The 27,666-nt window shown below is 36.4% G+C and overlaps 2 protein-coding genes across 2 annotated transcripts; both read left to right on the top strand.

Annotated features, from left to right (window-relative positions):
- The first annotated feature begins 437 nt into the window (after nt 1–437).
- LAMTOR5 (late endosomal/lysosomal adaptor, MAPK and MTOR activator 5) lies at nt 438–7,686 on the top strand. The gene is made up of 4 exons (XM_026706966.2): nt 438–568; nt 719–780; nt 3,971–4,088; nt 5,049–7,686. The coding sequence occupies exons 1-4, from the start codon at nt 495–497 to the stop codon at nt 5,107–5,109; spliced, it is 315 nt and encodes a 104-aa protein (XP_026562751.2). The 5' UTR covers nt 438–494; the 3' UTR covers nt 5,110–7,686.
- A 479-nt stretch (nt 7,687–8,165) lies between these two features.
- SLC16A4 (solute carrier family 16 member 4) lies at nt 8,166–23,344 on the top strand. The gene is made up of 8 exons (XM_087929714.1): nt 8,166–8,865; nt 12,073–12,205; nt 12,655–12,798; nt 13,886–14,047; nt 14,816–15,373; nt 16,956–17,167; nt 19,856–19,949; nt 23,126–23,344. Exons 1-8 carry the CDS (start codon nt 8,728–8,730, stop codon nt 23,248–23,250), a joined length of 1,566 nt encoding a protein of 521 aa, XP_087785840.1. The 5' UTR covers nt 8,166–8,727; the 3' UTR covers nt 23,251–23,344.
- The last annotated feature ends 4,322 nt before the right edge of the window (nt 23,345–27,666 follow it).

Raw genomic sequence — 27,666 nt, 5'->3', positions numbered from 1 at the left:
GAACATAAGTAAATGTAACATCAAATGCAAATGACTTCGGACGGCGTACACAATGAAAACATAAAGCTAAACAATCCGGATAATTCAAACGCAACCATTAAAAATCGGTTAAAACCCAATTAAAAACTATATCATTTTATTATTTATACATACACACGCAATATTAGGCTCCTAGCTATGTGCAAGCAAGAACCAATGGTTGCAAACGAAGCTCAACCCCAAGCAAAAATCTAGAATAATTTTCGACAGGAGGCATCTATTTTCGCGGGCGAGATAGAATAACTCTCAAATACAAATTCATGTTCAGTACAAAACAAAACACTCTGAACTACTACTCTGAACCACGGATTACTACGGAATGCGGTCCTTTTTGCGCAGAAACTCCATTTCCTTCCCGTTTTGCGATCGGCGTTACTTTTAACCGCGAAGAATTTAGGTCTTCGCGAGCCACCGTCTGAGCCTTGCTAGTCACGTGGCCCTGCATCAGCTGCTGTATGGGGGGTGGTGCTGCCGGAGAGGCTGCGGTCGGCAAAATGGAAGGGGCGCTGGAGACGCATTTGGAAGACACGTAAGTGACGCTAAGGACGGCGCTGCTGCCCGACTGGCAGGTTCCCTCTCTGCTTTTTTAAGAAGGGCAGCCGGCATGGAGTTGCGGGGAGGGGGAAGGATGACTTCCTCTGTGGCCGGTTCAACTCTCACCCGTCTCCTTTTCCCTTAGGATGAAGAACCCCTCCATTGCGGGAGTCCTCTGCACCGATTCTCAGGGGCTGAATTTGGGCTGTAAGTAGAGACTCCTTACGGGAAGAGGCCGCCTTCTCACCCCGCCAGAAACTCTGCGCGGATTCCAAATCCTCCTCGTCCTCCCTTTATTTTTAAGCACTTTGGTCCCGATGCCATTTCAAATGCTGCACCTTCGTCCCTGCGCTTCTCAGCTGTTGCTTTATTTTGAATTTCGAATAAAGCCTTATGCAGCAGTGCTTCTTCTCACGCCCCCCCCCCGCAAAAAACCCCCTAATTTTTGAAAGTAGTTTCGTGATATTTAGGATGTACTGGTAGTCCCCGACTTACCAGCACAATTGAACCCAAAATTTATGTTGAGACATTTGTTAAAGCGAGTTGTTTATGACCTTTCTTGCCACCGTTGTTAAGTTGGTAACCTGGTTGTTAAGTGAATCTGGCTTCCCCATTGGCTTTGCCTGTCGCAAGGTTGCAAAAAAAAAAAAAAGTGATCACATGACCCAGGGACACAGCAACAGTCATAAATATGAACCAGATGCCAGGCTTCTGAATTTTGATCACATGATCATGGGGAATGTTACACGGGTTATTAACGGTGAAAAATGGTCATAAAAGTCACTTTATCACTTTTATTTGGTCAATAAGTATGTTGAGGACTACCTGTACTAGATTTTTTTTTTTTTGGCTGGGAGAAGTAAAAGTAAAATAGGCTTTGTTACTCGGTTTTCCCATACTCCTCTCCTTCCCATGTAACTGCTTTTTTTTCTTTTTACTTCTATCCAAGCAATCCTATTGTTTTGTCGAAGTCTCTCGTTTTCACATGCATCCATGCTCTCTTTCTCATTTTATTTAGAAATTATAGCAGGGTCCAGAAACCTGGCTTATATGGGCCTCTTGCTGTTAGCCTTCTTTAAATCCTGCTTCTGATGAAATAGCAAGTGGTTGTTTTGTTTTGGTTATTATTATTTTTTAACTCTGTAAATGCCTATCCAGAATTTTGACATGGCAGCAATGAAGAATCCAAGCTAGAAACTTGGCAGTGGAAGTGATAATCACAGCTTATTAAACTTGTATGCCATTCAACTCTAGGAAGTTCACAGTAATCAAAGAAATTACAATAAAATCAATTAAGCATTAAAAAATAAAAAATGCAATCTTGTAATCTTGCAGTGGGTGGTCTCAGTCTCCCATGCCAAAGGCCTTCATGACTCTTTTAGGCAACAGCAGAGTGGGGGCCATCTAGATCTCAAGGAGAACCTAGTTCCAGAGGACAGGCAACGGCTATAGAGAAGGGGCACTTCTGAAGTCCTGAAAAATGATTGTTTAATTGAAGGAACTCAGAATGTGCCAACCCTGTAAGACTGAATTTGCCAGGAGATATTATGGGAAGCAGGTGGTCCTTCAAGTAACCAGGCTCTATGCCATGTAGGGCTTTATAGAAAACAGTTCCTTGAATTGCATTTGGAAGCAAACCAACCAGTGAGTTGGTGAAGCAGAGGTGTTAGATGGGCATACTGAGGCATGTCCATCACTGCTCTCGTTGCTGCGTTTTTGGACAAATTTCTGTCTAGTCTTCAAAGGCAGCCAGTGTATAGCACGTCCCAGTAGTCAAGTTGAGGTGATTAGAGCCTGAAGCCCCACCCCACAACCTAGTAAGGCCTTAGTTTTGTTCCAGCAGTTTGTATGTGCAAAATTACTGAACCACCAAGCTGAACTGAATTTTAGTCAGCTTGTTCTTAGTTTCTGGTTCATTGTGGTTATGCAGATCCAGTAATTGAATATATTGTATGAATGTCACTCCCATCATCTGCGTATGAATATGTGAATGTCTGACTGCTTTAACAGCACCCATTATACAACAAGGATGAGGAAACATCTATGAAAATTCCAAGTGTCCAAGTCATGGTTGTTACAAAGGTGCTTTTCAAAAGGCAACTGAACTTTGCTTTTTCCTTGAAGAAGCTTCTTCAGTCCTGAACAATTCAGAACTGAAGGAGCTTCTTGGATGAGAAACAAAACATCTTCAAGGAAAAAGCAAAGTCCAGTTGCCTTTTGGAAAACACCTATGGGACAAGGATGGGGAAACTGCTAGCTCATGGGGAGGATTTGTCCTGCAACCTCCTGACTACTGTGATCAGATTCAAGGACCAAAGAAAACACTCAGCCAGGCTTGGCAAGTCACTTTATAGTTACTGTCTCAACTACTGCTAGTCAATGAACCACAGTGATGTAAACTTGTAAGAGCCATGGAGGAAGATGTAGACTTAATTGGCCCATTGTTTAGCAAAGAAAATGAGTAGAGGAGTAGACCTCCACATTCACTGAGAAATGGGAAGAACCCTTTTCCTCCAGTGAAAATTGCACTGACTTAATAATTATGCAATCTTTCTAAAGCCAATACTGCTGCAGTACTTTATTTGTTTAAAGAGGGAATGAATGGGGAAACACTGAAACAATAGAAATGAGAAGGAAGCCACTTTTTAAAACCTACTAAGGCAGAGTTCGTTAAACTTTCCAGCTTTGTGGACTGGAGGGAGCGGGGAGGGGGGGGAGGAAGGGGATGGTTCTGCATTAGCAACAGGCAAGCGCACACACTCGCCCACTGTTCATGCAAGAGAGGATGCATGCACAGGCCTTCCCACCACTTTTGCAGCCTGGATCTTAAGAGCTCAAAGCCTGGAGGCCAGCTGCAGCCCAGGAGTTGGAGGCGGACCCCTATACTAAGGGATACCATAAAAAGAAGTCAAAACATGAGGGAATCTTTTTTCTCTTTCTAAAGGATAAGAGGAAAGTACCAAGGCTTACAAACGACTGGTAAGCCAAAGCAAGTCAGAAGCTCTAACCTTCCTCACCTCTGTCTTACAGCTGCCAATACGACTGAAATTAGCAAGCCCACGTTTGACAGGCCTTTTCATCTCGCTGCTAGACCCAAAGTCTAGTTAATAATTGTAAAGCTGTAAGTGACATAATAAAAGACTTGCTGGTTCATGTCCAAAAGTCCAACTGTTTCGGGATTTTATTGCCAAAAAGTAAACCAGTCTCTGAAAATGTTATGTAGCAGTATCAGTCCTTCAGTGCACTTTGACTTTGCATCTAGTAACTGGACATATTATCAGAAATTCACACAATTCCTGCAATTTGCAGTTAATTATATTTTTTTGGGGGGGGATTTTATTCTTCAGACCTAAATACAGGACATTTTTCTTTTGAATGATGCACAGTTGTCTTCTAGGTCGTGGCACTCTCTCAGATGAGCATGCAGGTGTAATATCTATTTTGGCCCAGCAGGCGGCAAAATTAACTTCTGATCCAACAGATATTCCTGTTGTATGTCTTGAATCTGACACTGGGTAAGTATAATTAATACAGTTTTAAAGACCAATATATGATTCCATAAATGTTGGTGAGCCCAGTCCATTACACGTGTGCAGTGCAATTCCCAAAAAGAACGTGGGCAGGCATGTCCATTTGATTCTGTGGTTTTCCTTTGTTGTGTTAAATGACTTAACAGACCTCACTGCATCATTGCCATTTTGAATAAGGATTTCGAAAAACTAAGATTGGAAGTTAAAATTCCATCCCCCCCACTCTTTTGGGTCTAGAAATTTGCATACAAGTTGCATATATAACATGTTATACTCTTATACCTGGGCATTTTCCCCTTGAGGGAGAAACATTGAGTCCATTAAATGGCTGGTATAAATTTGATTGTATTCTTCCATGTTTTATTGTTATTATAGTGTTTTAACTGTTTAAATGTATAAGTCGTATTCATTGTGTAATTTTTGTTTTGTATATTCTGCCCAAAGTCCAAGTGAGATTGGTAGCTATATTATTATTATTATTATTATTATCATTATTATTATTATTATTACTACTACTACTACTACTACTACTACTACTATGAGTATGAGCCTCTGTGGTGTAGTGGTTAGAGTGCAACTATTCTGCAAGCTATTTTTGCTTCAGCCAGCTGCCTGCAATTTGGCAGATTGAATCTCACCAGGCTCAAGGTTGACTCAGCCTTCCATCTCTCCGAGATGGGTAAAATGAGGACCCAGATTGCTGACTCTGTAAACAGCTTAAAGAGGGCTGTAAAGCACTATAAAGCCATATATAAGTCTAAGTGTTATTCCTATATAAATTCAATAAATAAAATACCAGGTTCAATCAGTTATGTATCTATAGGAATTATACAATCATAAATAACCCCAGTCTGCACTATTTCCATTAATATTGTGTTTGCTTAAAAAAAAAAGTCTATAACATAGCTATTTATTTATTGTTTGGTGTTTTGTTTTGTTTTTCAGCAATATCATGATCCAGAAGCATGATGGCATCATAGTGGCAGTACATAAAATGGCATCTTAATCTTATGCATTCACAGTATTCATTGCTCTTCAAGAAATCACTGTGGAACTGTCTTCTGCCAATTAATACACATGGGATATCCAGACTCATGAAGTCAGAACCTAATGGAATCTGTAAACATCCTCACTTGCCTACCTTGGTACAGAGTGCAGAACTTTCATCATTTCATCTTTTGAGTAATGAAGCACTTTTTTATTGCTGGAAAGAGAGCAACTTAACAGATCACCCCAATGTTAGAGGAACTCAAAAAATTATTGAGGACAAATAATGTATTCTATGTTGACTAAACATTGTGCTTCTACAGTCCTCGATGTAGCGGAAGAATATGTTAAGAAAATCTTGTCCTCTTCCTTGGCCCATTGAAACAAAGTCTATTTCACCTCAAGCTTGGCTCTTGATAACTAACATGGCCATATATATGTGGCTTTGTTGACGTCAAATGCAATAGGTGAGCCATGGCTGCCTGCACTGAGATGCTTTTCAATTTTTCACCCTAGTCTATAGCTTTGGATTTCCTATCTCAGTCCAAATACTGATCACAACCAAATCAACATAACATTCTAGATCAGTCAAGGATGGTCAAGTTTTGCCACCTTGCAACACACACAAAAAAGTATTGCCACTTTGCGTATTGAGTTTGATAATAACAGCAATGTCGTTTTTGCATTGCTCTTTTCTGAAGAATCTACAAAATAAATGAGAACTTCTCTAACCAGCTATTAACTAATGTCATGATCTTATTGTGGTTGATGAGGCTATCACATTCTTTTATGTGCTGGCTACTAAAAACATACCAACAGGATTAATACTAAACATGGATGTTTCTTGTCCTAAATTTTAAGGTGTAAATTTGCATAGAGAACAGTTCATCAGAGTTAAACTCTAGGGACGTAAATAAGGTTTGGGACTGTTTCTGGTTCTGTTTGAATAAAAACACATTAACAAGAAAATAGAATAAGGTATACCCCTATGGTAAATGGGCCATGTTTAATACAACTTTACTAGTACTTTATATCCAAATAAAAACTACATAAATTCAGTTACTCTTAAAATTCTGATGCTCCAAAATCAAAATACTTAGCAGCAAACTAACAAAAGAAATCTGGTGCCCTTAGTTTTCTGCCAAAAAAGTAATTATTTGGCATTGTGAGAGTCTGCTTAGCCAAAGGAAATACATTTTTTTTTAAATGGAGATAGAAGCTGGTGGCAAAGAATTATTAGGGCCAGAAACAGTAAATACCATATATTTTCACAACATGCTATTTAGAGTACTGAACTCTGATTAACTGAAATCTACTTCATTGGTTAGATTGGCATTAACATCCTGAGCCAAATTAGCCAACCACATCTTCATAAGTTCAACAAACTCAGCTACTTGATAAATACACATCACTGGGATGGATAAGATGTGCATAACAGTTTTTCTGTATAATCTGCAGGATAGAGATTTTGCTCTCTTTATACTCATGTCAGCAGTTCTGCAAGAAAGAAATATGCTACCTAGATAGATGACCTATAGCTGAAGAGTGCATTCTCTTGAATATGGGCAGAGCTCTGCAGAATCCAATATAAACAATGTCCCTTCAGACTCCTTTCCCAACAATACATTTGAGGGTGGAGAGAATTTCTCTTCAGACTTCCTTCCTTCCCCAGTGTATACAGGAGAAAGCTTACGGGGGTTTCTATGAGATTCTGAAATATTTTGTTGCTCCCTTCCTGTCAACTTTTAAATTGTAAGGGTAAATAATAGTGAAACTATCCAAGATTGTGGGAGAAACAGGCGAGATTTTTTATTTTTTATAATATGAGATTGATGTTTAAATGTTGACACGTTGACAACGTGGATGACTACAGATTTCCTTATTTTTGTATTGATTGCTAGTTAAGGATGTGATTGGGACACAAGACATTCTTCCATAGAGAAAAAAAACATCTGGATGAGTATTGTGTCCTTTGGACATTTAACTGAAGCTCCCTGTTCCTTGCTGCAATGCACACATTGGCATTGTACTTAAAGGGCTTCATTAGCTTGCAATTAGTTTCTGCAGAAAGGAGAAAATAACTCAGAAGTATGTATACAATTACAAACCACAGCAGCAAACCATTGTTTACAGCCTAGTACTACTGTCTTGATGTGTGCATTGACACCAAGAATAAAATATCTAACCAAACCTTGGCTCTGCTGCCATAGGACATCTGCACTGTAGAAGAACATGCTAAATCCAAATCACCGAGGAGTTTTATGTATTAAAAGAAAGTTAAATTACTTTCTTTGCAAATCTGTATTGGAGGTTTTGTGTCAAGCCATTTCCAAAACTATATCGGCAAAAAACTGACTTTAGACATGTAATTCCCTTAGCTGGGGAAATCTGGGAGTTGAAATTATCAAATTTGTAAAACACTGGATTAGTTTGGCTTTTGAGCAATTATTTTTAAAGGGCTGCAGCTGATAATAACCATCTGTCAGGACAATGTAGCTTGTGGAAATGGCTTTAGATTATTCAAATGTAAAACTGCAGAGTATTATTGTTTTAAAGTCTATCAAAACCATGAAATAAAAGAAAGTGCAATATCATGGCCTGGATCTCAAAAAAAAAGTGATTTTTTAAATCTAACTAATTGGCATTCAGCCTGAAACATACCTCTCTTTAAGCTGAATTAAAAGGACAGGACCTAACTGAAAATAGGAAACTGGTTTAAATTGCTGGAGTTACAACCATATTTAGTTTCAGTTGTGATCTGTAAAATTGTTTACCGACTATACTTTGGATAGATTTGTATGTTTAACAACAAAAATGAATACAAATAATGTGTAGGTCCATTGAAACCTTTTGATGGGTCAGGACTCTAAGAAAGAAATCTACTAGGAAGTCCTGTTCATCTTGTAAGAAATATGAGCTCATTACAGGAGTAACATTTGAATATTTGCAGAACAAAGTTTTAAAGCAATTCCGTTTAATAGTTTTAATGTCAAAATGTCAAAACTTACTGGGAAGTTAAACAATCCATTTAATTGCTTGTTAAAAAATACTAGGGTTTTTTTTTTAAATAAAAAAAATCTTCAGTTACATTGTTGCTAGGCAGCTAGGGGAAAGATTACACTGGAGAAGATGAAGAGGTGATCAGGTGGTTCTCTCTGTCCCTTGCTGATCGAAACTGTTACAGATGGTCTGGCAAACTAAACTGAACTCAATGGTATGCCCCAGAAAAAGGAGAAGAGAGCAAATAAAGAGGAAGCAGCAACAGGTCTTACAAACATTAACACACCACAAAAGAAACGGCTTTGGGCTATTTTCATCAGATTCTGGTCTACTTGTCAGGACCCACATTTTAAAAATCCAGAAGCTATAGTATAAAACAAACTTTTTAATTCCTGGCAACCCTACTTTAAAGGCCTACTTTGTTTAGTTAAAAGCATTGGCAGGAGCCATCAAGCTACAGTAGCACCAATCTTTGCTAACAGAAAGGAGGAAAAAACTAAAAAGATAGCAATTAAAATTCCGTCTTGGTTATATATTTCATCCTTTAAAACATTTGGTTAAAGATTACATTGAAAGCCTGCAGCACATACCTATTAAAGCAATTGTGCAGACTGCCTTGGTTATTACATTTCTGAGAATGCCAATGGCAGCAACTGTCTGGAGTTCAGAAAAGGATGGAGACTCTGTGGAAAGTAATAAAAACAGCGAAGGTCCCAATAGCACAGCAATTCCTGATGGAGGATGGGGCTGGCTGATTGTTCTCAACTTTTTTCTAGTAAGAAACAGATAAGTTACTGGTACTATGTAGAGTATGGTTTGATGTTGCTTAAAAGTCATGACAAATAGAAAAGGCACTTGGTTTTAATCACGTGTGTTGAATTTTTAAAATATTGAAGAAAGGAGGAGAGGTTTTTCTCAGATTAAATGGCCTGTAACATGTTCTGGCCAAAATCTAAAACTATATAAAGAACTTAAGGAATGGGTAAGAATTGTTGCCCCTTTAGTAAGAACTTAACAAACATTTGAGGATTTCTTAACAGAATGGAAAACAAAAATATAAATTGTAGTACAAGATCCATACACTAGCATCTTTCTAGAGCTGTTTCTTTAGAGTTGGTACTATGAATTTAATTGGAGATCTATTAGTTGAAATCATGTGCTGTGCTTAGCTATTATTTTGTTTGGTTTTAGCATTTAGCCAGTCATTTTGGCTTAGGGAACAAACTATGATTGAGTAAATAATGGCATAGACTGACATGTGACTCCATGAAATTCCTGCTATCTTTGGTACCAAATAATAAGTTATTTGGTAATAAATAGAAGTGATAGATATTATAGAAGTTACAATTGACTTTTGGTAATGAACGTGTTATACCAATCAGGTATCCCTCTCCAGATCATGCTGAAAGTAATATCTGTAAAACTGCTGGTTTTCTATTCTTAGTGTAAAAAAATTAACGTCTGGTTGACTCTTGACATAAGTTTCCTTTTGGTTGTGTGTTGCAGTTCCCTACAGAAGGGGAAATAATACAGTGCTATATAGTGTGAATTACAGTAAACAAGAGATGACAAAGAGTGTGAGCAAGTGTCTTCAGTGCATCCTTGCACGTAGGGCTACAATTAGCAGTTTAACCAGAGCTGAGCAAATCTCCAAGTCATGGCTGCCATCTATTATTTTACCAGCAATTCTAAATCAGGAGAACCCTAATATTATGAGTCTGTTTTCTTTGAAGGAGTACAATTTCAAGAATCAAAGATGGTATTATCCTGACATCACTAGGCCTCTGAATAAATAGGCACTCGCCCCTTGCATGAGTCTCACCCTACCTGCAGGCATTGGATTCGGACATCTCCAATTTGGCTGAAGGAGGAGATATACAATTAAGGTATCAGCATTACCAACATACTGAATACCTCATCTCTCACTTTGAACTAAGTGATGACCTTTCCCAAACACTTTATGTAGATGCAAGCAGTACAGGGGGGAAGATACCTTTGTGTCAGTGATCCGTGGCACATGATACCCTGTTGTTACTACCAACCAGATTCATCCAATTGCAAAGGAGTAGAACTGTCCTAAAGGAATGCCAATTCCCAGGGGATTCAAAAGGATACTGGGATCTACAATATTGATGGCTGCCGAAGGGCTTTGTCAAAAAGCCCGAATATTTTGTGTGATATATACGAGAAACAGAAAGAAAAGCAGAAAGCTGTGAAAGTCTGAGAGAGAAAAGTGTGGGGAAGGGCAGAGATAGATATGAACTGAAGGCAAAGAGAGAATGGCATTATAGCACCAACCCAATGGCATTCTTGATACAATGGATTGATCAGCAAGCAAATCATCCAAATGTCGAAACTAAATAATTCTAAATAATTCTGAATTAAATAATAATTTAATTCAGAATAATTTCTAAAAGAATAGAAATGACCACTGCATAGTCTGCATTCTGTGTCACTGTAATGTGGGTTTTTGCAGCAAGGGAAATGTTGCTGGTTAGAATTTTACTAGAAGCACATAACTGCTAGACAATGCCAAGAAAAGTATAGGCTGTACAGGTTTGATGGGTTAGTTGAGTTGGAGGTTGATTTTATTGTAAAGTGAAAGCCAAAAAAACTCACCACAGTTCTTTCTTCAATCACAATCCTATTTCTAAAGATATTTTTTAATGGCCAACCTTATCCTATGGGGACAATAGGGCCCAGCTTTGCCATTGTCAGCCCAGTGCCTAAGCCACGTCCCTTTCTCTTTTTAGAAATGGGATTGAAAAATGTTCTGCCCTATTGTGGGTCCATCACCAGCAACACTGACACTGGGTCAATTCTGTAGCAAACTAAACACTCATCCCATCTCATTTGTTGTCTGCCATGCCTGGAAAGAGAAACTGAGGCACAAGAGAGAGAGCATTATTCGAATGTGTGTAGAGAGGATATAGACAGAGGTGGTTCAGTTGACGACGTTATTTGAACTTTCAAACAGCTTCTGAAGAAAACAAAAACCTCACTGAAGAATTTTGAATAAGATTCTTATGAATTAAAATAATAAGCTGATTCTGTAAACCACTTAGAGAGCTGCAAAGCACTATGGAGTGGTATATAATTTATGCAAAACATAATCACTGAACCGGTAGTAACGCTGGTTGAATCCCACCCCTGGTTGTGCAATGATTTTAGGTGTGCAAAAACTAGTCTATATAACCGTTTCTCCAACAGAACTCTGGCATAAAGCAGGAATTGCTCATACAGGTAGTCCTCGTTTAGTGACAGTTGGGACAGTCCTTAATCACTAGGTGAAATTGCTACTGTGCTTATGATCTACTTCACATTTCCTTTGATTTTACAGACTTGGGAAGGTTGTAAATGTGAGGATTGGTTGCAGTTACTTTTTCATCACCATCACAACTGCAAACAGTTGTTAATCAAGGACTTCTTATAATGTTATAATTTGTATCCAATGCCTCTTCCAGGTATATTTTTCCTTTTTAACTTAAGTTCTAAGGGCATTCCATTTTTGAAATCAGCTCTGAGTTCTCATTATATCCAAATTCATCTCTTCTGGTGATCTTGGCCAAACCGGGACTACTCAGCCTGATTTTTACCACAATTTTGTATGAAAACTCTGCAGTTTCCTCCCTTCTTCTGTTCACCATCACAAAATTCTGTGATGTTATTTAGGCTGACAGATCATAGCTCAGGCAAAGTAATCCAAAACATAAAATTTATGTTTTAAAAAATATTTCGTATCATCATTTTAGTAAACACAACAGGTTTCAAAATATTCAAGATAAAAACACAGGCTTTCAGCAAAGGTCTTCCTCTTCCCTTAATTTTTTTTTCTCAGTTCAGATACTAGCTGCGTCTGCCAGTGTGATACCTAGTTTCATCCTCTGGTCATTTAAGAAGAACACTGCAGAGTTTTGCATTGGAGTGCCAATTAATACTCCATTTTACATTTCAATTAATATGATACTGATTATTTTTGTAGGTAAATGTATTTGTAATTGGAACACTGAAAAACTTTGCCATTTTCTTTGTGGCTTTTCAAGAAGACATTGGTGGCTCTTCTGAACATGTCAGCTGGATTGGTTCCATTATGTCCTCGCTTCGATTCCTAGCAGGTTAGTGTAATGTACTGTCTCTTTAAATACATACCTAAATGCATTTGACTGGACTGTGCTGAGATTATGTCAGTGTAAGGTCAGTTCATGATTGGTGTCCAATTTGCCAAGTTTAGGCCCAGAGCTGTGGGGAAGTGGTACTCTTACTCAGAATGCCAAATGTGCTTCTAAAAATACCTCCCTACCCCCAACCTCCCTACCTACATCTGCTTTTAGTCATTTGCCAATCTTGTTTACTGACTATAACTCACACATTAGAGTTCTCACCTGTAGTTTTCATAAATCAAAATCTTTATGAAAACCATTGTAAGTTTAATAAACAAAAATAGGTAGTTTGATAATTCCTTAAAGCTTAAATATTTTCCCCTCAGTGTTTTCCGTTCCAGAAATGGTATCTGCAGTATTTCTCGAGCTATCATTAATGCCAATTTCCATCTGCTCTGTTCCAGCACCTCTGGTAACTACAGTGTGTGAAGTGCTAGGAGAACGGAAAACTTCCTTGTTAGGGGCTCTCCTGGTTGGTGCTGGTTTTCTTATCAGCACACTGGCCACAAGCATTCCTTTTCTTTGGGTCTCTATGGGACTCCTAACAGGTAAGTGAACCATGTCAAGTATATTCAATAAGCCCCTCCAGAAACTTTTCACTACTTCGGGATAGAAAGAAATGTCAGATGATGCTGCCAGCCGACTGTGTTGACTATTCACATCATCCTTAATCTTGTTTCTGCCTGAATTTTGGACAATAATTGGATTCAAAAGTGCATTAAGTCCAGGTTGCTAAATTGAGGCTGTTACATGGAATGCTACTACAACTATTTTAAATTGGTGTTCTGTCCTTAAACAATTAGAGAATATTTTAAAGCATGATATTTAATTTGTTCTTTCCTGCATCATCTTTTGAGGGGCATGAATAACTGTTTAACTGAGGCAAGGCCAGAGAGTGCTGAAGCATACTTCTTTACATTGTTTTTAAAACTTTAAGAGTTCTTGATTAAATTGAATGCTTGTATTGGAGACAAGATACAAAAATAAAATACCACAAAAGCTTTTGTTATATTGCTATTGTTAGAAATATATTCTTACCTTTATATCACTTCATATTAAGAAGCTAGTCAGATATTTAACCACATTGCAATATTATATATAGCATGATGGCATGATGTTGATTCTGATAAGACAAGGATTATCCAGGGTTTTAAGATTTCCATGTCTGTTGTATGTATTTTATTCTAGAGAAGATTAAGTCGTTGACATAGTAACATCATATCACAGAATTATGGTCCCTAAATGTGTACTACTTCAACTGAGTAACTCCTATGTTAGGTGACATCATTTCAAATTAAGGATTATTGTATTCGAAATAAATTTACCAAACCTCAGACTAGAGATCTGTCTATGGCTATTAAAATTCTAGTATGCACTAGAACAACACTACCTGTCAACAATCCAATCTTTTTTTTTCTTTTTTTTTCAACAGCATCATTTGAAATAATTATCTTGTTATTGGCGGGGGGGGGGAGTAAAGTTTAAAACACAATTGATTCAGAGTTAAGAACTGTCCACCTGGAAGCATTGCATATTTGTGCAATTCACTGTTTGTTTAATTAAATGAAATAAAAACACATTCCTACAGAATGTGTAGAAGATTCTGCTCCTGCTCATTAAGTTTTCTTTCTTTAGGGTTGGGTTTTTGTCTGTTATATCAGACAGCTGCCGTCATGATAGTTAAGTACTTCAGGAAATATCTGGCTTTAGCCAATGCAATTGGCCGCTCGGGAATGGGGCTGAGTGTTGTGCTAACACCACTTGTTCAATTCCTGATAGAAATGTACAGTTGGCAAGGTTAGTCATCTTCATTTCTTATATCTTCACGCTGTTAATATGTGAAAGTAAGTTGATGTTAAACTTAACATTACAGTCAAATAATAACTGAATTTTCATTCTCTTTCAGTCATTCAGTTTCCTCTCAGTGATATAAATGAAGTGAGAAATCTGCTTTAAGCGTACTTAGTTTTGATACAAAAAGAAAGATACACTGTGCTTTAGATTTTCTACTTTAATTGTCGTGATTTTCTGACAGGACAATTTTATAAAGAGTTATAGAAATCACATTATTTCTATTCATGTGTCACCTCAGAATAACAAAATAGCATTTTAGAGATTAAAACAGAGGTTGATTTTAAATAGCTCGAAAACTTTTTTTTCTTTTTAAATTTCACTTAGTATAAATATAAAAATTAATACAGTGTTACGGGGTGGGGGTGGGGGGGTGGGAATCTTGGTAAGATGGACAATCTCTGAGAATTGTCAAATGCATTATTATTAATATTGTTATTTACTTAAGGGATATTTACCATATCTACTACTAATGGTGTTTATCTTTATCTTTCAAGAATAAAAGCTTTGACATAATTTCAAGCAGTGCTGAAAGTAGATTCCATACAGCATAGGGAATAAGGAGATTGTTGGCTACTGCTTGAAAATTACCAAAATAAATAGCCCTGAAAAGTTCAGTATAAGGGATATTTATCCATATGCTAATTAGTTCTGTGACTGTAATGATTTTTAAAAAAATATTTTTAAAAATATTATCTTTTCCCATTCATTCAGGTTTCTTATTGATATATGGCGGCATCATGTTGAACCTTGTACCTTCTAGCCTGTTACTACGGCCAGTTCATAAGAAAAAAACTAGAGACATAGGTCCTAAAAGTGAAGGCCAAATGGTTGTACTAAGTATGTTTCGAGAAGCTTTCAAAGGCAGCCTAGATAAAACCTGCACCAGAGAATTGAACATACTGGATCCTCCCAATCAAGAATGTGCTAAATCAGACAACCTGCAACAGTCTAATAATTTAGTCTCAATTATCTACAAGTTTTCTGGAATGCCACAGAAAAACACTTGTGTGGATGCCTATAAGAATGATAACCAAACTGGTGATCAAATTTGCATCCGATCAAATGAAGGAAAATCCAGGGTGCAGTCTTTTATCCAGAAGCAATGCCATCTTGTTGTCTCTCACCTGAAAAATCCCTTCTTCCTTATTTTCACGTGGTCTTTTCTCTTCAGTCAGCTTGCCTATTTTATCCCAACTTTCCACCTTGCAGCCAGAGCCAAAACATTGGGTATTGATCCAATGGATACTGCTTACATCATATTAGTAGCTGGTAAGAAAAATCTCCAACTTTTAAAATGTTTCTTGTAAAATGTCACCATTGCTTAGCCATGCAAATCATATTAATTATGTAATCACTAATTACATATGGAGCACATCAAAATGTATAATTGTTTATAGTTTAAAAGTCAACTCAAAAGAAATCAAGGCATGTGTGTTGATTCAAATTCTAAATTTAAACTCAATTATTAGACAAATACTGAAGTGAAAAAGAAATTACAATGTAACACTGGAAAAATATTTAATATATAGTTCTATGAAATGTGGTTATGCTTAACTTTCAAGACATTTTATTCAAAGGTGTGCTTCTGTAATTATGTATAGTTTTGGAAATCCACCTTAACAACAACAAAATATGTTCTTAAATTTTATTAGCATTAAAAAAAATCTCAGTACAAAACTCCATCTTTATTACATATTTTTCTTAAAAGATAAACCAATAGTTAAAATGACTTTATTATTCATTTTCAATTTAAACCAATCCTTTAAATTTTGCTTGAAAACACTGATGCAGAATAGGGGTTAAGAAACTGAGGTGTCAGAGCCAAATCCACCTTCCACCTAATGATGGATATTTTTGAGGCAAAATCAAGCAGCTTATGTAGCAAGAGAACTTAACAAAGGGCAATTTGGGGGATGAAGAAAGTTATTACTGGAGTTATTACTCCAGATGCTAAACTCCAATTTCATTTAGCAATGCATTTTGCCATAAAATTATTGGCCGGAGCCTATGAATAACTATACAGTTTAATCATACAAGGAATGTTCAAAATTCTCAGATATGAATGCATCAGATGGAAATAAAACTTTATATGCCTAACAAAAATAAAGCAAAAGTGTAGTACTGAACATTCATATAATTAAATGTACTGGGCTTCAGTCAATTGAATATGGAGCTGAAGTGGGCGGGGAAAGCGGGGGGGATAACAGTTTAATAATAATGAAAAGATGCTTCATTGTAGCATTCAGGAATTTACCATATAACATACTGGGCAATTTTTGAAACATGTGGGAGAATGAGAGATGCCAGGAATTTGGTGTTGAATCTTGAGAATGATGGAATTGAAAATATGAATGGATGGAACACTTACCACCCAGATAAGAAATCTGACAAATGAGGCCACAGCCAAGCAGTAGGAGCATCTACCAGCAAGCCTATAAGTAGTATAGAAAAGGGTATTCTAAATTGCCAGAGTGATTATTTTTATTTTTCCCATTTTGCAGGTTATTTTTGTTTCATGTGAATTAGCACAATCTGGTTACCCTCAGACTTGACAGTTTATAAACCACTTTATAAATATTTACCATATGGCCTCTTGCAGTGTTTTGCAGCATGTTTTTTTCCCGTTTATTAATGTTTTAATTAAAATAATACAAAATAAAATTAGAGAGGGCACAAAATCTGATACTAGGACATAGATATTATGGCTAGGTATATTTATGTCCACAGGTGCTATATTGATGATATAGGTTTTAGAAATTTACAAGGTGCCAGTTCCTTCATTTTGATCCTTATTTAGCACCCAAAGAATTCTGTTTTAGAAATTATGTGTTTTTGTTCTGTTTTCTTTTAGGGATAGTAGAGACAGTCAGTTTACTAGTCTCTGGCTGGATTGCTAGTCAAAAGTGGACTAAGACATACCATTACCATAAAACATACCTCATTCTTTGTGGGCTCACTAATCTGCTGTGTCCTCTGGCTACAACCTTTCCATTACTTATGAGTTACTCTGTAATTTTTGCCATTTTCAGTGGTGGATATCTTGCATTGCTGCTTCCTGTGCTGGTAAGTGGAAAAACGTAATTGAACAATGAAAATATTAGAACAGTAGCACTTTACATTTCCAAATGATGACATTTGCTTCAATTCAGACAATGCTAGAGAACTGCATGTTTCAGGGCCAGTCAGAAACATGAATTTAGGAGGCAGAGAAAGAACTGCATAGAAACATCAAAAATACATTTTACTGATATTAATTTATTATTAGTTAAGCACTGATCTGCCCTTTCTTGGGTTTTTTTACCCTTGAAAACATTTTGCTTCCTATGTAAGAAGCTTCTTCAGTTTTAAGTCAGAACTGAAGAAGTTTCTTGAATGAGAAGTGAAACATTTTCAAGAAAACACCCCACGCCCCCAAGATAGCTGTTTTTTGGAAAAGCACCTTTGGGACAAATGTGAGCTAGATGATTGAGAATCTCTATAGACAATGATCTGCACTATCTTAGGGCCAATATTTTTATTAGGTTACTGTACTTTGATGGAAGGGTTAAGGTACCAGGCTAGAAAGCAAATTGTGAGTTCTAGTCCTGCTGGGAACTAGTCTGCCGAGGAAGATGGTAATGGCAAGGCATTTCTGAAATCTTGCCAAGAAAAGTATAGGCACTACTTTAGGCACTTGCCAGGAGTTAACTCTGACTCAAAAAAAATTGCTGTTTTTAAAATTACATATTTAACTATTAGGTTTAAAAAAGAAAGCAGGTCCAGACTGAAGGTATGCTATTGCTATTTCTTCAAACCAATTATTCATTTACCATGTTTGCATCCTCCTAACCTGAGTTTCCTGGATTGTAATCCTCTTCAACCCACTCATCATATCTCGTATTAGTGTACTGAAACTGAAAACAATGCACATTTTCAATAAATAGTTTATATATTAATGAGAAATGTTTATGGAAAGCTAAACCTCCTAAAATGTATTTGGACAACTTAACCTACTTGATTTTCAACAGTGCCTAGAGCCATGATGGTGAACCTATGGCATGCATGCCACAGGTGGCACACAGAGCCATTTGTGCCAGCATGCGAGCTGCAGGCAAACTTACCTCACTGCGCATGTGCGTGCTTCACAGCTGATTTTCGGCTTCCCAGAGGCTTGAGGAAGGCTTCTGCAGGCTTTGCAGCCCGAAAACTAGGCCCGTTTCATCACTTCCTGTTTTTCCAGAAATACCAGAAGTGACAAAATGGGCCTAGTTTTTGGCCTGCAAAGCCTGCAGAAGCTTTCCTCAAGCCTTTGGGAGGCTGAAAAAGGCCCCAAGCCGGCCAAAAATAAGCTGTGAGGCGCAGTGCAGGTAAGGGAATGGCAGGGTGTGGGGAGTGAGATTGCACGTGCATGTGTAGGGGGCATAGGGGTGCATGCATTGCCTTCTGGGTGCTGGAACACGAGCGCGAGCATGCAAACGTGCACACAATTTTTGGCACAGGAGCCCAAAAAAGTTTGCCACCACTGGCCTAGTCTCAAAGAGATGAAATGACTATATAAATTTGATAAATGTATTTTAAAACATTTATGTCACTGACCTTTTATCTTCCATCTATTTTTTGTGGAATGAGACTTATTGTATTTTAAAACAAAAAAGCAAAGATGTAACACCTGTGAAATGTAGTCAGATGTCAGGGACTTCCATTTCCTGCTTTGAAAGCAACTGAGTATATTTGGCTATTAATAGACAAGGAGCTACAACGTGATCCCAAATCACATAACACATTGACATTGTGGTATAGTTCAAATCAGAAATTCATAGAGAGGAAGTTGTTTTGGAATAGTTGGGCTAACAGGAATTAATATTTTAAATTTTTGTTGAATTTTAGCGGCGATTTTAAAAATTTTGAGATATTGTCTTTTGAGTTCAATTTGCATTCAACATATACTTTGTACTATGTAAAACTGAAATCTGTATTATCAGTATCAGCAGGATGCTTTGGCAGCCTCCAAGACATCTGAAATTTTAGCTTCTTTAAGAGATTCTGTTCATAAGCTAAAACCAACAGTTCATTTTTATACATTATTAAAATGTGTGTGAATGTTTAACAAAAGATAAGACTTTTTTGTCTTTTAATGTTGGCAATTTAAGAAATTTTAAGTTCTTTAACTCATATTATTTGATTTTACTGTTATAGCTGTGTTATAATTTTATTAAATTATAACAAAGGTATCTATAGCAATATAAAAATGGCTTTATCAAAACTTAGAATACAACAAAATATAATCTTAAATAGGTGGAAAGGCACTCTTGCGATTTTGAGGAATGACAAGACAGGCATTGAATCTACTTTTGGAAAGTCTATGCTTTAAAAACGAGATCAGAGTTAATGTTAAATTTAATGACTGAGTTATTTTTATATACTTATGCATGTATTTATATGGATCCTTGGGGGCTTTTTTCTCCTTATCTTTAATTTAAATATATTAGTTATTTAATCAGAATATATTTTAAATGTATTAATATATATTTTAAATGTATTAAATGTATTTTTCTCTTCTATGTATTTTCATAATATAGGTGACTATTTTTACAAGTAGAGCAAGGCCTCACTAAACTCTGTCCAAATATGTCACATACCTGCCCCACCAGTTGTGGCACAAATTTGTTACTAAGAGCTTAGTGATCACAAATAGAAGCAGGTAACATTATGTGATCATTTTTAATCACTATAACAGAAACAAGAACTAAGAAATATTGGTTCCTTTAACAGGTAGATCTTGTAGGTGCAGCCAGATTTCACAGTGCCTTGGGACTTGCCTCATTCATTTCTGGGTTTGGAGTTATTGTTGGACCTCCTATAGCAGGTAACACAATTGTCATTTTCTTTCCTTGAAAAAATAATTCTTCTAACCATATAGTGCACTGTATTTTTCTTTCAAAATACAAACTACAATGTGATTTATATATGCTTTTACATTTAGGAAAAATCCTATCAAAAGTGTAAAGAAAGGAAAAATAAAAGTACCTATGTACAATTTGGCAATGTAGTACTTAGTGTTACATTTCATCTATTCTTTTCCTCATTTCATCACCCTTAAATCTATTTCTAATAAAGAGCAGAGATTTCTTTCTGTTCATAAAATGCCAGGTATGTTGACAGTGCTGTGTAAAGAATAGAATTTATCACCCACAATTACTACAGACAAGAAACCATTATCTTATTTCTTCACTGCTCAATTCCTTCTTGTACTAAAGTTATCTTTTTTTACATTATAATTTCCTTTTAAACTTTTGTTAATAGATATCAGAGCATTCTTCCTTTCTACTATTACAAGTTACTCCCTGAAGGTCTAAATGAATAGCTTAGTTCCTAAAAAAATCCTTATGGGCATACACAACAGCCAAAATCTATATCTTAAATATCTGCCAGGCAAACAGATGCGTCCCTGAAATTATGAAAAAAGAGTTGAAAGTTCAGGTAAACTACCCAGATAGATTTTAGCTTCTATGTTTGTAGGTTAAGGATAATACTTTTCAATCTTTAAGGCATTTAAGCCATAAAGATTATTCAATTGTAAAAGGCTGTGAAATTCTCAAATTTAATTTGAGATGATATGACCTATGTGGTAAGGAAATTAATTAATAGGATTATTTGAAGCTATTATAATAGAAGTTCAAAGCAATTTAACAATCTAAGGGAAACAACAATTGTTAAGATTTTTTTTTAGCACCCATGAGGAAAATAAGGAAAGGATGCAAGTTTTCATAAAACCAATGTCAGATGAGGAAAGAATGTTTATTGAATTGACCACAGATAGGAAATGAACCAGAGACACTTAATACCTTTGTAATACAAATGCAGAAAGAGGGCAGAGAAATTGGAGAGGTTCTACCTGGGATCTTTGCATCAGTCTTCACTGTGAAAGATGTTAATGTGGGACCCACACCTGAAGCATATTCTAGGGAACGGGCCAGGGACTGCCTCTGAAGAGCTGTGCCAAATAGAAAAAATGTAAGAGGTTTTAAAATTAACACATTAATAACTACGTGACAACATAATTTAGAGTTCTTGAAAAACTTCTAGTAAATTATTGTGAGTGTTAATATTTAAATCTGTTTATTAGTCCTTCCTTAGCAGCTAGCAATAAAAATGGTAACACCAAAGCCGTCTTGTTTTCTGGAGTATGGTCAAGTTGTCAAAGTGGATACTGAGAAGTACTAGTGAGACAGGATTCATTTCCAGAAGACAATCATCGTAAAGTTTTTATGTGTTTTATATTGCAATTGTATCCATACATCCTATCTACCTAAGAGGGATTAATAGTATACACTGGATGTGGATTCAGTGATTCAAGATAGTGAAACCTAAAGCAGAAGAACTTTTAAAAAATAAATGAGCAATTAAGCTACATGGTTATATACTTTGAGCCCAACAAAACCTATATTCTTAAAGCAGTAGAGGCTTAACTGCAAAGATTTTCACCTGAGGTAAACATTTCATTATAATACGCATTGGAAGTTAAACATGAACACTGGATTTAATAGGAAAAGAGTTGAAAACAAAATGGCAAGTACTGTTTTGAAATAATTCTGTAGGTAACATCATTTGGTATAATCTGGAGACATTTCAGAAGGTATTTCATAGCCCTAAAACCAACAGAAAAGAGTAAGTGAAATAATCAGAAATATGATCGTGTCCATATATACCATGTTAAGGCACTGAGACTTCAAAAAAAGAATAGGGTCAGAATTTCATATGTATATTCAGTAAATGTGCATATTCTTTCATTTCTAATATTTGAGCTCATTCAGTGCAAGTTATCTGCTATAGATTTAAATTAGAAAAAAATCATAGTTTAAGGCACAAAATAGCCAAGCTAACAAACAGAAGGTTACATTTATAGCCAAATTCAAGTTTGAATCTACATTTTTATGAAAAGCAGGTATTAAGCCTTGAGGGATAAAAATAATTTGTTCAGATACTGTTGTGTATGAGAATTGGAGTAATTATGGGTGTGGGGGGGGGACTATTTTCTGCATACAGGAAGCATCAATATGGGCGTTATTTTAATGAAGAGAACTAGACTGGCAAAAATCTTATGATCCCCTAGTAATCCAATTCATACATGTAATACATAGAAGTACCACATAATTGTGAATCAATATAAATAGGTTTTCAGGCAGGATCTACTCCAGAGTGCTTTAAATATGAGCCATATTGTTTCAATGTGGGAACAAGCCCTCTGGTGGTAAATTTTAATAGTTTGCCAGAACAAGAAAATCCTCCACAACGTAATTGCTATGGGATCATGGGGATTTATTCCCAAGTAACCATGTGAACACCAATGGGATCTCACCAAATAAGAGATCACTTGGTTCTATAAATGCTAGGGGTGGGATAATAGTACATTACCTCTATGGATTTATATACTTTTTCAAAAGATGTGTTTTGCCCATTTTCAAAATTATTAATACCTAAAAATCTGTGAGGCAACATATCAAACAGTATAACCAGAATTCATTCTACATACATTACATAAAATTCACCAAAATTAAAAATATCCTTATATGTGGGTGTATAGGAATGTTTAGTCTGAACACAAGACAGAATCTTCTGCACCACTCAAGTACTCCACAGCTCAGTACTACTGCAAAAAGCCTCCATCTCTTCTTCGCTGTCAAACGTGGGGTTCACGAGCAGATCCTAAAATACAGAGAGACTGAGCAAGCAGAAAAATTGACTGGTGAAAGAAAAACTGAAACAGATAATTATTTAATAAACATGCCATGAAGAAAATTAAAGGAATGAAATATATTTACCTTGGAATAAGACATCAGCTCCTGCAATTGAAACCAATTAAGGTAGATTAATATATAAAACATAATCTTTATTGCTACTTAGGTTAAATGATGCAAATGCAGTATTGTTGAGGTACCTACATGGTTTTTAAAAGTGTTGCATTAGTAATGATATGAAAAGACAACTACACTAAATGAGAATGATTTAATAACCAAATCCTGCTGTTCCTCTTACTTACAGGTTGGCTGTATGATTACACACAGACGTATGCATGCTCCTTCATTTTGGCTAGTATATGTTTCCTTGTTTCATCCATTTCATTTTTCTTGGAACCTTTAGCCCAAAAATGGAGACACGAAAGTTGAATCCACTATATCAGCAGACAAAATTCTGCAATTCTCCAAAGCTTGATCTTGTAGAAATTATAAATTTTCAACAATAAACTTAATTATGGGATAGTGGCTACAAGGTGTCTTTCAAAAATATTCTGGATATTCTGGACAGCTATAAGCTATGCTGTGATTATATATTGCTGTATCGTTGCATGTGGTCAAATAGAAGCTGCTCAGCTATTTGTTATGGATGCTTTGATTCCTGCAATCACCAAAGAGTCATGGTCAAAACGGCTTCTTTGAATTGTTGTTTCATTTAGCCAATTGTGTTCGAGTCTGAAAATTATTGCAGTTATTATCCAAAGCAAATGGAAATGTTAAATTAGATATCCCTTCTCGTACCTTGACAGCTGCTTGATCAATAGTCCAAAATAGAGGAACAGGGGAGATGCAAGTTTAAGTATAACATCAGCTATATGCAGAAACTCACATGGTATCACTCCTTCTCAGGCCAACCTACCTCACAGGAACGTGGCGGGGATAAGTTGCCTGGAGTTCCTGGAGAAATAGCAGGATAAAATGCTAACTATCAGTTTGTTCACATTAGCAGATTATCACTCATTTAAAAATAAGCAAACAAACTAAAAAGAACGTATCAACCCTTTTTTTAGAGGGCAAATAAAACTATATTCTGAGAATTAAAACAAGATCTCATTTTTGCGAAAAAGAAAATAAACTTCCTCTTTATAATATCAGACCAAATTAGGAAGCAAGTTTTGTAATTCTTCATATTTAATAGAGGCAGTCCTCAGATTACAGCCACAATTGAGCCAAAAATTTATGTTGATAAGCAAGACAGTTGTTAAGTGAGTTCTGCACCATTTTACGGCCTTTCTCACCACAGTTGTTAAGTGAATCAATGCAGTTGTTAAGTTAGTAACGGGGCTGTTAAGTGAATCTGGCTTTCCTATTGACTCTGCTTGTTAGACAGTCACAAGAGCTGATCACCTTGGGGCACTGCAACCGTCATAAATACATGTCAGTTGCCATGCCAGTTCTGAACTTTGATCATGTGACCATGGGGATGCTGCAACTGTCATAAATGTGAGAAATGATCATAAGTCACTTTTCCAATGCTGCTGTAACTTTGAATGGTCACTGAACAAATTGTTGTAAGTCAAGGAATACGTGTACATTGAGGCTTTTACTGTATCTAAGAGAAAGGTTTGAGAACGGAAAGTCATTTTCACTCCTTTGATCTTTCTCCAACCTTTTCCAAATAATGTTTTCTAGAAATGTCAGATTATGAGTTTTCAACTAATAGGCAGGACTTACAGTCCAATATCCACAAGGCCCCATATTGGGAAATTTATGGCTGCAGTACTCCCAATATCTCTTTAAAATGTGAAACTGGAGGAAGTTAGGTGTATCGATAGCTACCAGAATTAGAAAACGCAATTGGTTTTGTGTCCAACAAGGAACACTTACCCAAAAGTAGAAAGAAAACCTTTGAATTATTATATGAATGTGCCTATCTTACATGTTAAAAAGTTTATATAATAGGTTTGCATTTGTTCAGATCCAAAAATCATTGTGGTTTGTTACATATCTGTGCATATAACTTCCTAATGTATCACTTCCTAATGTGTTTGAGGTGAGACAGAAATTGGGGGTGGGTGTCTAAGGCATATATCTCTATGGAGATATATACAGTGAATATAAAAAGCCTACACTTCCCTGGTTGAAATGCCAGGTTTTTGAGATGTAAAAAAAAAATCAGACTAGGAAAAATTACTTCAGAATTTTTTCCACTTTTAATACAACTTATAAGCTGCACAACTGAAAAACAATTTTAAGTCTTTGGGGGGAGAAAATAAAAATAAAATACTTACAATAAAATGGTTGCATAAGTGTGCACATCTTTTCAGAAATAGGGCTATGTCAGTGTTCAGAATTAACCAATAATATTCGACTTGATGTTAGTCATTTACAGGTTGGCGATACACACTTGTACATACCTGCCATCAATTAGACTCTGATCAAGCCCATATAAAGTTCAGCTGTTCTAGTCAGATTTTTTTTTTCTTTATATCTACTCTGCCTCTTACAGCAAAAGCCATGATCTCCACAGAGATTACAAAGCATCTTATTGGAAGGTATCAGTCAGAAAGGTACAAACATTTTTTCCAGGCATTGGATATACCATGGAACTTCAGTGATGACAGTCATCTGCAAGTAGAGAAAATATGGCATAGTAGTGACATTACTAAGAACTGGATGTCCCTTCTAAACTTGATGAACAACAAGGAAACTGGTCCGAGAGGCTGCCAAGAGATCTACAGCAACAATGAAGGTTAAAAAGGTGTCCCTGTGGATTTTGTTCCGTTAGTCGTCAGTCGGCTATAGAGGGCAGTACTCATCTTCATTTTAAGGCCATTGAGTCAGAGCTCTCCAAAGACATTTCCAAGGTCATGTGGCCAACATGGCATCACAGAATGCTCTTATCTTGTCACCGAAATAGTACCTATTTCAAGACCTGAACTCCACACGACAGGGTGAGTCCTCACCCTAGCTCCTGCTAATCTAACATTAAAGGAGATGCAGAAATTTCTGGAAAGTACTGATGGTGTACTAGATGTGACAACCATCTTCCATATTCTTCATATGTCTGGGCTGTGGGGTGGCAAGATGGAAGCCTTTTCTTTAAAGAAAAAACATCCAAGCCTGGCTAAATTTACAAAAACCTATTATTAAGTCTGACAAAAGCATGTGTGAAAAGATGTTATGGTCCTGATGAGATCAAGGTTGAACTTTTTAGCCATAATTGCAAAACGTATGGTGTACAAACAACATCGCGCATCAGTGTGTTTCTGTACCCTGTACCCGCAGTGAAGAATGATGGTGGCAGCGTTATGCTTTGGGGCTGCTTTTCTTCAACTGGAATGGAGGCTTTGGTCAAGATGGAGGGAATTATGAACAGTTCCAAATATCAGTCAATTTTGGCACAAAACCTTTCAGGCCTCTGCTAAAGTGCATGACAATGACCCAAAGCATATCTCCAAATCAATAAAACAATGTCTTCCCCAGAAGATGATCAAAGTTCTGGAATGGCCCAGGCAATCCAATTGAAAATCTATAGGGTGACCTGAAGAGAGGTGTGCACAGGAGATGTCCTAGCAATCTGACAGATTGGAGCACTCTTGCAAGGAGTGGGCAAAATTCCCAAATTCCTACCCCAAAAGACTGAATGCTGTCATAAACTGAGAAGATACTTCAGTAAAATACTAGTTTAAGGTACACTTATGCAACCATGTTATTGTAGGTGCTTTAATTTTATTTTTCCCTCTAATTTGTTTGTTTTTCAATTGAACAGCTTATGGTTTATATTAAAGGTGGAAAAAAATTGAAGTTATTTATCTTGGTCTGTTGTTTTTTGCATCTCACAAACCTGGCATTTTAACAGAGGTGTACAGGTAATCCTCAACTTGCAAACACGATTAAGCCTAAAATTTATGTTGCTAAGACAGTTAAGTGATTTTTGCTCCATTTTATGACTTTTCATGCCACAGTTGTTAAGTGAATCACTGCAGTTAAGTTAGTAACATGGTTGGTAAGTAAATCTGGCTTCTCTACTGATTTTGTCAGGTCACAAAAGGTGTTCAGATAATCCCAGGACACTACAACTGTTATAACTATGAGTCAGTTGTCAAGTGTCTGAATTTTGTTCACATGACCATGAGAATACTGCAACAGTCCTGTAACTTTGAATGGCTACTAAATAAGTTGTTGTAAGCTGAGGGCTATCGATATAGACTTTTTATATCTGTTGTACTTTATATCTTATCAGTTTTAATATAAAAAGAATCAGCTCACAGATAATGGGAAATATACATGCCTGCCTTATGCAATTTGGATAAACGTTACCAATTGTAGCTGTTTTACAAATGCATTAGGCTGGAATTCCCAAGCTAACACAGCCATTGACCATATAGTCGAAATTCAACACAGGCCAATGGCTAGAAAAATAAAATAGTCATATCTAAGGTTCTATCCACTATTATCCTTAAAGATCATTTGCCTAAACTAGGAAAAGCATTATATACTGTACAAACACATGCTTCTAAATAAGAAATATGGAGCATGTGAAATAGGTTTTTTACTTAGTGAATAGAACTTTTTCACACTGAACCAGCTTAACAGATTTATTAAATCTTGCATAATGTTATATCTTTTATACTTACATTTGCTGTGAAATTTTTAGAAAAAAGGGCCAAAGTTGATGACACTTTTCTATATTTAATGTTTCCAGTTGGAATCTGATGTACAGTTGTTTTCTTGTGTCATGTGTCTTTTATTTGCCTCGTTGGTTACAACTGATAATTTCCTAGCAATATGAAGGAACTCACTGACCAATACAAAAACGTATTTACACTCTAGCAGTTGCAATCT

Source organism: Pseudonaja textilis, chromosome 3 (genome assembly GCF_049901715.1).
Source record: "Pseudonaja textilis isolate UNSWEBS1 chromosome 3, rPseTex1.2, whole genome shotgun sequence".
Taxonomy (NCBI): domain Eukaryota; kingdom Metazoa; phylum Chordata; class Lepidosauria; order Squamata; family Elapidae; genus Pseudonaja; species Pseudonaja textilis.
This window is presented reverse-complemented; position numbering and strand designations above follow the sequence as displayed.

Coding starts and splice junctions, on each gene's coding strand:
- LAMTOR5 (XM_026706966.2), top strand. CDS start 495: ATGGGGGGTGGTGCTGCCGGAGAGGCTGCGGTCGGCAAAATGGAAGGG. Junction 569..718: donor GAGACGCATTTGGAAGACAC/GTAAGTGACGCT, acceptor CTTTTCCCTTAG/GATGAAGAACCCCTCCATTG. Junction 781..3,970: donor TCAGGGGCTGAATTTGGGCT/GTAAGTAGAGAC, acceptor GTTGTCTTCTAG/GTCGTGGCACTCTCTCAGAT.
- SLC16A4 (XM_087929714.1), top strand. CDS start 8,728: ATGCCAATGGCAGCAACTGTCTGGAGTTCAGAAAAGGATGGAGACTCT. Junction 8,866..12,072: donor TTGTTCTCAACTTTTTTCTA/GTAAGAAACAGA, acceptor TTATTTTTGTAG/GTAAATGTATTTGTAATTGG. Junction 15,374..16,955: donor TTACATCATATTAGTAGCTG/GTAAGAAAAATC, acceptor GTTTTCTTTTAG/GGATAGTAGAGACAGTCAGT.